Raw genomic sequence first — 12,482 nt, 5'->3', positions numbered from 1 at the left:
GATGAAGACTTTTACCGGCCAGCCGTGTGGTGCTTTCCATGAACGTGAATGAGTTAGCGAATTAATTGATGGGTGGCTGTGGTAGCTCTTAACTAGGACGACTTCTCCATGCATCGACGGACTTGACAAGTTTACTGTGCACCCTGTTCACTGCGTTTCCACATAGGCCGTCCGCAGCCCTGCGGTGTGCCCCAGGCTCCCGTCCGTCGGTAGCTGGGGGCCGGTGCTGAGGAGGGGCGTCAGCTGCCGTACACTGCTGACTCGTAACGGACGGCCGTCATGTCTGACCTTGCCGCCGTTCGCAGGGACTACGGCTCGGGCCTGAACTGCAGCTGCCCGGCTGACTACCTCGGAGTCGGCTGTCAGCACGAGCTGGACGCCTGCGAGGCCGGGGTGAGCGACTGGGGCACGAGCCGGCCCGGGCGGCGCCGGGGGCGCCATAGCTCACTGGGTCACTGGACGGGTCACTGGGTGGGCTCTGGAAGAAGGGAGGCTATGCTGGTGGTGAGGGTGATGGATGAGGACATGCCTGCATAACAAACAAGAATCAGCTTTACACTTTTATCAGGACGCTGTAGAAGTCGGATGAGGGAGGTCAGGTCACAACAGAGGGTCACAGACAGTGGCAGGTCAAGGCGCGAGGTCACGTAGTCACTGCAGACCGGACCGCGTGATCCCACATTCAACGTCAGGGGAAAAAGATGTCGCGTATAAGCGCGGCGTAGATCGCTGATAACATTGTAGCCTATTTTGTTCGTAGCATCCAGGTCGCTTGAGACCGCGACCTACCCCGACAGCGACCTCTGACCCCACGCTGCCGTCGGCGCCTCTCAGGTCTGTCAGAACGGTGCCACGTGTCTGGATGAGGGCGCCGGCTACAAGTGTGTCTGCCCGGCCGGCTACACGGGCGTCAACTGCGAGACGGACATTCCGGACTGCGCGCCGAGCAGCTGCCCGACGGGCGCCACCTGCGTCGACCTCGTCAACGACCACTACTGCCGCTGCCCCTTCAACCTGACCGGCGAGGACTGCAGGAAGAGTGAGTGGTGCCGGGGGAGGGGCGGGGCTGGACACTGTTCCCGTCGGCTGGGATAAAGTGGTGGTGCTTCAGTTGCAGGGCATACATACGTGGGTGTCAAGTGATGGCAGTGGCTTGTAACGCTAACAGCGGAAACGAACGCCCTTCAACACTAAAATATTAAGTCAGTGGCAGCTTTCATCAGAGTTGATTTACCGACTACCACCTCTGCCATTTCACGTGGTAGATACGCGTGGGGTGATGTAATGATATTGACATGAACCTATGTACGTTTGTCCCTGAGCGCCGTTGAATCCCTCTCTCTGATAAAGGATAGCATATCTACTGTAACCTCGCGGCCGTCCGTCAGTTTCGGTGCGCTGGTCATTTGTCCAAGGCCACGTATCGACAATGCCTGCACATGAACGGCGATGGGCGCATCACGTGACCCCGCGACCTCCCGCAGGCATCACGGTGGACTACGACCTGTACTTCAACGACGACTCCAAGTCTTCCTCGGCTTCGCTGTACGCGCCGTTCGAGATGCGCTCAGCGTCGAGCATGTCGCTGGGGCTGTGGGTCCAGTTCAGCTCGCGGCTCGACATCGGCACCTTCTTCACACTGTACAACGTCAGGTCGGTGGAGGCCGGGCAGGGCGAGCCGCGCTCAAATTTCCTCGCAGGCGGCGCCGGCGTGGTCATGTGCCGATGTGCTTCACGTGACATTCTTTCGTCTCAGCATCAGTTGTCAGCTCCACGCGGCGTTTTGGATGTTGAGGTGTGCGCGGATGTCGGTTGCGACTGCCCTCTTAACATCCTCCTTGACCTCTCCTCCTCCCCCTCCTCCTCTCCTCTCCTCCGGCTTCCTCTCTTTCCTCTCACGCAGAGTTGGGCGCATGGCCCGTTTGGTGACACTGTCCCGCTCGGTGTCAGTTCCCGTGCTGTGTGGGGCGCGAGCGGTCACACTCAGGCTCTCAGCAGTCCCCAACGCTTGTACTTTGCTCCGTTTGCCCAGGCGTGTTCGCCGTCCCCCAGCCCGTCCGCTGTCCGGGACTGTTGGCCGTATGGTCAGCTGACTGTGCCCCCCCCCCCCCCGCCCCGCCCCTGCTCCAGCTCTCTGCACGTGCCGTCCGACCGCAAGGTCCTGGTGCAGATGCGCAGCGTCGGCGTGCTCGTCAACCTGTTCGAGGACGAAGACGCCGTCTTCCTGGATTTCAACAAGCAGATCCCGGTCAACGATCGCCAGTGGCACCACGTGGTGCTCTCGTGGGAGACGTCTGGCAACGTCCAGCTGGTCACCGATCTGGTGGTGATCGGCAAGCGCACCGGCTACGGCGTCAACAAGACCCTGCCCGAGTTGTGAGTATGGCGGCCGCCCGCCGCTGCGCCGGACGAGATGGGCTCTCAGTTGGTCAGTCGCTGGGCGAGGGAGCAACTCTCTCAGGCTGGTGTGCTCTGCTGCTGTCTTTGATCTCCAGTTAGCAGTGTGCCCCACGGCTTTGTGCGATCCTAATCCTCGCACTGTGTTCACCCTGTGATCGTCGGTGGTGGATTGCTTCGCCACAACCTGTGACACTGTTAAGTGTCTCGTTTCCGGCGTCTGTCTCTCTGGATGCCCCTGGCCTTCAGTGATATGAGTCATTACATGAATGGCTGCTTTACGTACATCCAACCTTCAACTCGCGCGTTTGTGCGCAAGGATCTGCGATTATCTGATGTGTCTGTTTCCCTGCGTACCACTTTTACCATGAGTCAGTTTCCCTGGTGTGTCCTGTCTGTGGTGTGAATATCTTGTCTGAGGTCTGTCTGTTTCCCGGTGTCTGATGTCTGAAGTGCCTCTGTTTCCCCGGTGTCTAATGTCTGGAGTGTGACTTCTTCCGCGCTGTCTGACGTCTGCACGCTGTCCGCAGCGGCTATGTGACACTGGGTGCTCCGCTGGCTGAAGACGGCACCCAGGTGGCCAAAGCCGGCTTCAAGGGCAAGCTGGCCCGCGTCAACATGTGGTCCCGCAGGCTGGACATCCGCACCGAGATCCCCAAGCAGGTCAGCTAGCTGGCGGTGCTGCGGTCCGTCGGATAGGCCGCCGGGGAGGGGAGTGCGAGCGTGGACTGGTGACGATGCCCGAGGCATAGGGAGGGGAGGGGTAGTGTGGGGAGGGGGGGGGGGGTGGCCTGCCACTGGCCGCGGCGGATCGGTGAGTAACGCCCAGTCGGGTAAACCCGGATGGTGTGTCCAGCGCGACTGGATGGTGCAATCGTCTGCAATGCAGAGTCCCCTGTATTAACAGGCTGTTGCAGGAATCATGGGCTTGTGATGTGCAGCCATATGAGTTGAACTGCCGGAGGCTTGTGCTGTTCTTCCGGGAGTGATATACCAGAATATTCGCGCTGTTTTGCGTTCATGACTGGCTTGTGTTTCCACAGTAAAGACCTTATGAATCCGTTGGCTATGTAAAATGCACGGCCAACTTATGTTCACATCAGTCAAAAAGAAAATCACCTGGCCGTGGAAGTGATCGTATATTTTTTTAAGCCACATGCATTTTAATTATTAAGTGCTCACATACCAAACTACGCGCTTCAGCGCGTGTGAAAAACGTCTGCGTTTATTGTTTATTCTGAACAGACCTTGACCTACGATTCGTCAAATGTCAAAACACGTCGTGGAAACCCGCATGTCGTTATGCAAGCGATTTTCCGACAAATTTTAGTCTGGGCTCGAAGCTCATCGACTCGTAAACGTATTGCACGGTGGAATTATTTATGCTGGTCTCTTCGGCACTCTTATTCAAATCACTTGGATGCACTGCAAGGCCCCTAATCATTATCCATTGCAAGTCCATTGACTTGGAGATGTAATGCACAGTCGATTTATTTATACTAATATCTTCGCTACTCTTATGATAATTACATTGGAGACGCTCAAGGTATCTAAACAAGACTGATGTGTCACGCGACACACCCATTGGCTCGGTCCTTGCTGATGCATGTTCGAGACTCCACCCCACTCCACTCGACCTTCAGCCAGTCGTGTCAGGCAGCACTCCGGCCCCTCCCGGTGGTCATAGAGTAGATCCGTGTTGTTGCCGTGTTTATATATACTGCTGTTGTGCCGGATGTATGTATCTTGTATTGTGCCGGACCCCTGTCACCAGCCGCCCTCAGCCCCAGCTCGCCTCGCCGCCAGACCCATATTCCGGCGTGACAGCACACCTGGCGATGTGGCCGCCCTCAGCCCCAGCTCGCCTCGCCGCCAGACCCATATTCCGGTGTGACAGCACACCTGGCGATGTGGCCGCCCTCAGCCCCAGCTCGCCTCGCCGCCAGACCCATATTCCGGTGTGACAGCACACCTGGCGATGTGGCCGCCCTCAGCCCCAGCTCGCCTCGCCGCCAGACCCATATTCCGGTGTGACAGCACACCTGGCGATGTGGCCGCCCTCAGCCCCAGCTCGCCTCGCCGCCAGACCCATATTCCGGTGTGACAGCACACCTGGCGATGTGGCCGCCCTCAGCCCCAGCTCGCCTCGCCGCCAGACCCATATTCCGGTGTGACAGCACACCTGGCGATGTGGCCGCCCTCAGCCCCAGCTCGCCTCGCCGCCAGACCCATACTCCGGTGTGACAGCACACCTGGCGATGTGGCCGCCCTCAGCCCCAGCTCGCCTCGCCGCCAGACCCATACTCCGGTGTGACAGCACACCTGGCGATGTGGCCCGCCCTCAGCCCCAGCTCGCCTCGCCGCCAGACCCATATTCCGGTGTGACAGCACACCTGGCGATGTGGCCGCCCTCAGCCCCAGCTCGCCTCGCCGCCAGACCCATACTCCGGTGTGACAGCACACCTGGCGATGTGGCCGCCCTCAGCCCCAGCTCGCCTCGCCGCCAGACCCATATTCCGGTGTGACAGCACACCTGGCGATGTGGCCGCCCTCAGCCCCAGCTCGCCTCGCCGCCAGACCCATACTCCGGTGTGACAGCACACCTGGCGATGTGGCCGCCCTCAGCCCCAGCTCGCCTCGCGCCAGACCCATATTCCGGTGTGACAGCACACCTGGCGATGTGGCCGCCCTCAGCCCCAGCTCGCCTCGCCGCCAGACCCATACTCCGGTGTGACAGCACACCTGGCGATGTGGCCGCCCTCAGCCCCAGCTCGCGTCCGCAGAGCCACGAGCCGAAGAGCCAGCGAGCTGTCCGTCCTGCGCACGGAGCCACGCGCTCGTCCCCTGCCCGGGCCGTGTCGTAACCGTCGCCGCGGCCGCCGCCCGCAGGTGGAGTCTTGTCGTAAGGCGCCCGTGCTGTACGACGGCCTGCTGCTGCGCTGGAGCGGCTACAACCAGCTTCTGGGCACGGTGGAGCGCGAGGGGCCGTCCACGTGCGGCGAGCTGGTATGCGCGCCGGGCTACACCGGCGACTGCACCAGCCGCGCCCGCGACAAGGTACGGAGCCCACGTGACCCGCCGCCGAGCACGTGTGACAGTCACGTGAGCAGACCGCGAGGAGGCCGCCTGCGCGGGCTGCGGCGGGCTGACGACAGATGATGGCTCACTGGTACAGACGGCGAACAGGTCGCCTCTGGATACGGAGGCCAGGTGGCCCGTGCTGACCGGGACCGCATATCACCTGCACGAAACCGGGGACCGTCTGCTGGGCCTGGTGGCCCATCTCTCCGGGTCATCTCACCTCGCGCTCTTGTGGACTTAAGCCTGTACTTGTGGACTAAGCCTGGAGGAAGGTGCCACGAGCGCGAATCTGAGTGGGGCCCATTAGCCTGTGCATCTCATGTTTACCACGCTCCGCGCATGCTGTGCTGTACCCGATGACCCCAGCTGACGTGAGCTGACGCTGACCTGACCTTACCCTTGCTTACTGTACCGTCACCGATCTGACGACGTCCTGGCGCCTGACCCGACCTGACCCGACCTTGACACCGCCCGCCAGACGCCGCCGCGGGTGGACTTCTGCCCGGGCGACCTCTGGGTACAGGCCGGCAACGGCTCAACGGCCGTCCGCTGGGACAAGCCGCGGTTCAGCGACGACGACAAGCTCATGTCCGTCAAGGAAATCAGAGGTGAGTGCGACAGAAGGGCTCAGGCGGCAGGGGGTGGCGGGACAGCGGGTGCGAGGAGGGGGAAAGGGAGATGCGTCGACTGGTGATGTCTACGATTGTCTGACCTGCCGTCTGTCGTGTCTGACTAGTCTGACCTGTCCTCTTATGTGCGTTACCTCTGACCTGATGTCGGGCCAATCCGGTCTGGTGTCTGACCTATCTTTGGACCCGTCTCACCAGTCTGACCCCTCTCATCAATCTGACTGGTCTTATCTGTCTGGTCTGTTGTCTGGCCTGTCCTCTGACCTGTCCCACCAGTCTGACCTCTCGCACCGCTCTGACCCGTCTGACCTGTCGCCTGTCTGGCCCGCAGACTATGCACCTGGTCAGCTGTTCCCGTGGGGTTCGCACGACATTGTTTACATCGCCAGGGATGACGCCGAGAACAGCGCGCTCTGCAGCTTCCGCATCCACGTACTCAGTAAGTGCCCGCCGTAATTCTGCTTTTGACCCGACCTACGCGTTGACTCTGAGTCACTGGTGGAAGACGGTAAACCCAATATCGTAGTAGCAGATTGCTGACTCCGAGCCATTCGTGACCAGTGACTAACTCTGAATGAGTGGCGGAAGGCCGCCGACTTTAAATCGCCGGCGGTTTTGCCATCCCTGAGTCACTGGCGCCTGGCTGTTGGCATTGAGTCACTGTTACACTGTGCACGGATCAAGACGGCGGGGCCAGAACTCACGGCGTTTGAAGATACTGGCCGGGCTCTGTCTTCAAAGAGAGCGAGGGAGATTCTGAGCAAAGCGAGCAACGGTCTCAATCAGACATGCGGCCTGGACGGCCAGTCACCAGCAGAGCGAGCAGCGGCCTGATCAGACATGCGGCCTAGCCGGCCAGTCACCAGCAGAGCGAGCAGCAGTCTGATCAGACACGCGGCCTGCCGGCCAGAGTCGCCAGCAGAGCGAGCAGCAGTCTGATCAGACATGCGGCCTGGCCGGCCAGAGTCACCAGCAGAGCGAGCAGCAGTCTGATCAGACATGCGGCCTGGCCGGCCAGTCACCAGCAAAGCGAGCAGCGGTCTGATCAGGCATGCGGCCTGGCCGGCCAAAGTCACCAGGATAGCTGTGTCGCGCGGTCGCAGTAAGGTTGACAATCGTCTCCTCTGCGACGCATTACCGACAGACACGTTTTCGAGATGTTTGCTGCATAGCAAATGAGCCTCACAACAGTACGATCCGCTGTCGCAGTGTCGGAGAGTACTCAGCAGAGCAGAGGCAGGTGGAAAAACCTGCCCTCGCTGGCAGCAGCACTGGCAACGCCATAAATTACCCGAGGGACAGCGAGCTTTCATCGCGAGAGATGCAAATGGAAAACACCTTTGAGCGGCGGCTTCCCGGGCGAGGACCACCAGCAGAGGGCGCGCGTGACGGCTGGGCATGACTGGGCAGCGCCGGGTCGTGCGCGACACCAGCCGTCATTCCGTCAACTGTGACCTTCCGCCGAGGGCCATGCACACTGCTCCTTTTTCGGGGGGCGTGCAACTTGCGTTAACTGTTTTTTTGGTTTCAAAGCCGCTAAAAACTGTCTAAATGGTTAAAAGCTGTTATTTTTTAATTGCGCCAGTGACAGCCTGTACACAACAGCTTTTCTGACCACTTGCGAGCATTAACCGTTCCGTTGAATGCGCTACCGTGGAAGCCGCCAACTTCAAGTGTATAAAGAAGGTACTCATCAGATACGGCCTCTCCCGTCGCGGCCTGTCCTACGTCAGTGTCATTCCCCCTCCGTTGTCCTCATCGCCTTCTCTTTCGTGGCATTATCTGCCAGTGCGTCATCAGGCTCGCACTTCGTAGTCCGATTCAGGGCTCCGGCCAGATTTAGCCGCACAGTCAGCTGGCGCCGGCAGGAGGGAGGTGGGGAGGGGGAGGCTGGGTTTAGTGTGCCCTGCCTCGAGCGGGCCTGGCACGCGGCCAGCCACGGGAGTGCCTGTAGCTATGTGCCACGGCCACGTGCCGTGGCGCATTGCACTGCGATACCATGTATCCCTCTGTGTGGGTGGAAGGCTGCACCGCATCCGTCCACACCGTTTACACGTATTGAATGAACCTCACGATTTTCAAAGTCAGCTGTCCCGACAGACCACTCCTATGCCATCTGGACCGGCAGCCGTCAGCTGTCGTCCGCCAGCTGGCGGGCCGATGGGTGTGAGGCGGGACTTCCCGGCAAGTACCGCGCTGTCCCGACGGCTAACTCTCACGGCCGCCGCCAGGGGCGCTTCGGTCCCGGCGGGGGGGCCGAGTGCACTGCGCGGTCTGATATAGGGTCCCCGCCTCTCGACGCATTTCCAGGCGGAAGACGGGGGAGGCAGACGGCTGACGCAGTCGTGACAAGCGACTATGGCAGGCTGACTGAGGAGGAGTCCCCGATGCCCACTCCTGATCGCGCGCCGGTTCACGTGATATATCGCACCCCCTCGGCTTGCCTGGGTGCGCCTCTGCCAGAACGGCAGCGTCGGTGCCGCAAACCCGCAGTTGGCCCGTCCGTCCTGGTCGTAAGCGGACTGAGTCACCCTGCCCTGCGAATGTTTGTGGCGCGCGGGTGAGATCAGTCCCGCGTTCTCACCCATCGACCGGCGTTGCGGGCGCGTTCGGTGCGCTGTGTCAGCGCGGGCTGCAGAGTGGCTGCTCCCGGTCCTGCGCCGCCAGACACGCCATGTCTCGGGAGCCGCGGCACCTGACGGCTGATGCCGCCCTCGTGCCGCGACTGCCGTCCAGCTACCAGAGCAACAAGTACCAGGCGGCCCGCGAGGAGTCCTGGCCGGCCTCCGATGACAACCCGCCGCCGCCGCCGCCGGATTGGGATGAGCAGGACATCGCTCGGGCGTCTGTGTTCGCCTTCGTGTTCGGCTACCTGTGGATCTTGCTTCGCGGTCCGGCGCTGGCCGAGCGCCTGCGCCCGCTCGCTGGCGACGGCCGCCGGATCGTGCCCCGGCTCGTGCTGCTCTGCCCGCTGGACGGCCGGCTGCCGGACTCGGCGGCCGCTCTGGATCGCCGGCTGCGACCGGCCGGCGCCGCGCACCCCTTCCAGGCGTCGGTGGCCGGCGCACGCGCGCGCTCCTATGGCGCGCACCCTGCGTTCGAGCTGCAGGTGGACGGCGAGGCCGTGTTGCTGCCCGTCGAGTCGGTGGCGTCGGTGCGCACGCTGTGCGTGGTGGCGGAGGAGATGGCGCGCAGCGAGCGGCCCATGCCCCGGCTGGACGCCCGCCGCCTGGTGGAGCGGTTCTCCATCGAGCTGCTGGTGGCCATCGCGCGCCAGCCGGCGCTGCGGGACCTCGTGCAGCTGGTGGTGTACGACCCGGCCGTGTCGGGCGGCGTCAGCGCGTACCAGCAGCTGCTGGCCGTGGCTCGGGAGCAGCGGGGCGCTGACGGGCCGCCACCAGCCGTGCGGCCCTCCACTACCGGCCCGCTGCTGCCGACCGGCCAACCGCCGCTACACGGCGTCGGCGTGTTCCTCGCGTGGAGCTTCTTCCACGGCTACCTGCTGCTGGCGGCGGAGCGGCGGCACGTGGCCGCCGACCTTGCTGCTCTCGAGCGGGCCTCCACGCTCCGGCTGCCGGTCAAGCGCGTTGTGGTCGTCTGCGTGCTTGAGCTGAGAGACGATGCTCAGCACCGGCTCAGAGTCGGCGACGCGGCAATGGCGGCGGCCGACGACCTGACGTTGCTGGAGCCTCAGCTGGAGCCGGTGCGGGACGTGGAGGGCGTGGACGTGGCGGTGTCGGCGCTAGCCGGCAGGACGTTCGGCAGCTTCTCCGTGTACCACTGCCGGCGCGGCGGCGCCAGCTTCGCGCTGGAGGTGGCCACGCCGCTGCGAACGCTCGGCCTCGGCGTCATCAGCGAGGGGCTGCCGGCGGCGGTGTATCGAGTCGAGGCTGCCCGCTTCGCCGTCGAGCTGGCCAGGCTGCTGGCCGAGCGGCCGGCGGCCGGCGCGCAGTACGCAGTCGTCACGGCCGAGCGCGAGGCGCCGCTGCACGAGAAGCTGACGGCCTTGACGGCCACCAGCGTCTGATGGCGAGGATATCGCCTGGCTTGTCATTGATGGCATGAGAGATGGTGGGCATCGAGGGAAGATGCGTTATTGGCGCTATCCTGATTGCTGTGTCAATCTCCAACGTTCGGGCGATGATCTGGGGCCACTCGTCATGGTTCAGCCGATGTTTTGCTCTTATAAGCTCTACGTGCCTTCAGTCATGCTGTTTTGATATTGACCACATCGGCGTGTTTTGGACCAGGCCGCGCTGCGGCCTGGTCAGTATCGGCCCGCGCTGCAGTCTGGTCAATCAGTATTAACTGCTGGAGCTGCTCTGGCGTCACAGCTGAATCAGTGCTGACTGCAGGAGCTGCTCTGGCGTCGCAGCTGAATCAGTATTGACTGCAAGAGCTGCTCTGGAGTCGCAGTGTAATCAGTGCTAACTGCAGGAGCTGCAACAACGAGATATGGCACTCCCAAACCACCAAGCCGGAAAAAAGGAGACGTTGCTGTAGCTGGCGGCCATGGGCGTCAGCCGATGGTTGTGCGTGCTCTGGATATACGCGGAGCGAAACAAGTTGGAAAGGAGACGGACATCACGACAACAGCATGCTTGAGCCTCCGCCGCCGACCCGCGATCCAAGTTACCGCTGGGATGGGACGCGCACGCGCTACTATGGATGCTATTGGCACCCGGCTTTCCAGCAGTTGGTTGGCATTGTCGGAGGTCCGATGTGAGAGGTCTGAGGTGGTCGCTGCACACCCGGATCTATGGTTGTTTCGATGGTGGTGTAGAAAGCAAACGCTGAAGCATTAAGTGCTGGTCGATGGGTGATGCTGGCCTCGTCAGCGGGTCTCCATGGTCAGTGTCAGTGTCAGTGTCAGCGCTGCTGGCGCTGATCAGCGCTGAGCTTAGCTGCGGGGATCTGGGTGATGCTGGCCTCGTCAGCGGGCCTCCGGTGTGTGTCAGCGCTGCTGGCGCTGATCAGTGCTGAGCTTAGCTGCGGGGATCTGGGTGATGCTGGCCTCGTCAGCGGGCCTCCGGTGTGTGTCAGCGCTGCCGGCGCTGATCAGTGCTGAGCTTAGCTGCGGGGATCTGGGTGTATCGGTCATCCCGTCATCCGGCATCTGGCTGTATCACCCGTCCCGTCATCTGGTATCTGGGTGCATCGGTCATCCCGTCGCCCGGTATCTGGGTGCATCATCCTGCCATCGGTAACCGCGATCGGTGTGAAATTGTGTTCATCGATACCATACCCTGTCTGAGGCTGTGCATCTTAATTGATGCTATATGGTACACTGTTGACTTTGGTTTCAAATAGCGCTCGGGTGGAGGTCGATTTGCCCCGCCCCCTCCCCCTCCCCCGCCTCCCCTACCCCGCACCCCTACCACGCCCCCTCCTCTCCCGAACGTTCTTCCAAAATAATCTCGGAACGGCGCGGCGTAGCCGCGGCGAACGTTGTATAGCTGTAAACAACTCATGGGCGGATCTCTTGGGATACAAAATTGAATGCACCTTGTAAAGTCGCTGACATACGGCAGATAAAGCCAGGCCGTGGCTGTCAGCGACAAGTCCCAGGATGTCTTTAGATCTAACGCGACAATAGAGCGGTAAGCGAAACCTTACATCTCAGAGATGGTTTCTTGGGCAATAAGACAACCGAACTTAGAACAGCGACAAATTCCTCTGAACTTGGGCCGGAGGTGTGAACGCCACCCAGGTAAAAAGCAAGGTTTTTTGCTGAATAACTTTATAGAGTAGTTTTTGATGCTCATTTCCAATTCGTTGACAACAGGGACGGCGGCAAGAGCCTTCCTTGGACTTCTTAAAGGTCAGAGGAGATCACTGACCTAAAATAATCCATATTAACTTTCCGTTTTTGTGAACATACCACCTAGCGTAATCCATAATGATTGTTCAAATTCAAAATCAAGGCAATCTCGTAGGTTTCTGGTCTCCATAACCTTCTCAAGGTCAAACAAGGTTTCATTCTTCAACGGAACATCAATGACCTTTTGCTTAGAACGGGTGTCTAGGTTCATAGCAGTGACACGTGGAGGTATGGGGCGACTTGGACACCAAGCTAAATTTGGTCTTGTTTAACTTAATCTTATCTGAAATTCCTGACCTAGGCACCTCAAAATTTGACTACGTGAGCTTACATACAAGCCTATCCCCTCTGTGATTAGATGTTTCTAGCTCTCTTTATTTGTGAGGTGTCATGGAGAGGTCAAATTAGCCCCCACCCGAGCGTGTTGTATTTGGCCTGCCAACCGGCCGCATGTTAAAATGGAATAAATGACGTGTAGAAAAACAACGCATATTTTGGTGGGCGTGCCCTCTTCAGTTGAGCATGCTCAAAGCTCAATTTGAAGTCACCTGAGG

At 60.6% G+C, this 12,482-nt stretch overlaps 1 protein-coding gene across 1 annotated transcript in view; it reads left to right on the top strand.

Annotated features, from left to right (window-relative positions):
• LOC119104285 (sushi, von Willebrand factor type A, EGF and pentraxin domain-containing protein 1-like) overlaps nucleotides 1-12,482 on the top strand; it is an 83,656-nt gene that overhangs the window by 36,764 nt on the left and 34,410 nt on the right. The window contains 8 exon segments of the mRNA XM_037227981.1: nucleotides 306-393; nucleotides 835-1,039; nucleotides 1,485-1,653; nucleotides 2,131-2,376; nucleotides 2,928-3,060; nucleotides 5,287-5,454; nucleotides 5,957-6,086; nucleotides 6,439-6,546. Of these exon segments, the coding sequence (XP_037083876.1) occupies nucleotides 306-393; nucleotides 835-1,039; nucleotides 1,485-1,653; nucleotides 2,131-2,376; nucleotides 2,928-3,060; nucleotides 5,287-5,454; nucleotides 5,957-6,086; nucleotides 6,439-6,546 (1,247 nt within the window).

The sequence above is a fragment of the Pollicipes pollicipes genome, unplaced genomic scaffold (genome assembly GCF_011947565.3).
Source record: "Pollicipes pollicipes isolate AB1234 unplaced genomic scaffold, Ppol_2.1 Scaffold_6052;HRSCAF=7182_pilon_pilon_pilon, whole genome shotgun sequence".
NCBI classification, from domain to species: domain Eukaryota; kingdom Metazoa; phylum Arthropoda; class Thecostraca; order Pollicipedomorpha; family Pollicipedidae; genus Pollicipes; species Pollicipes pollicipes.
Note: the sequence above shows the minus strand (reverse complement) of the source record. Positions and strands in the feature narration are given on the sequence as shown.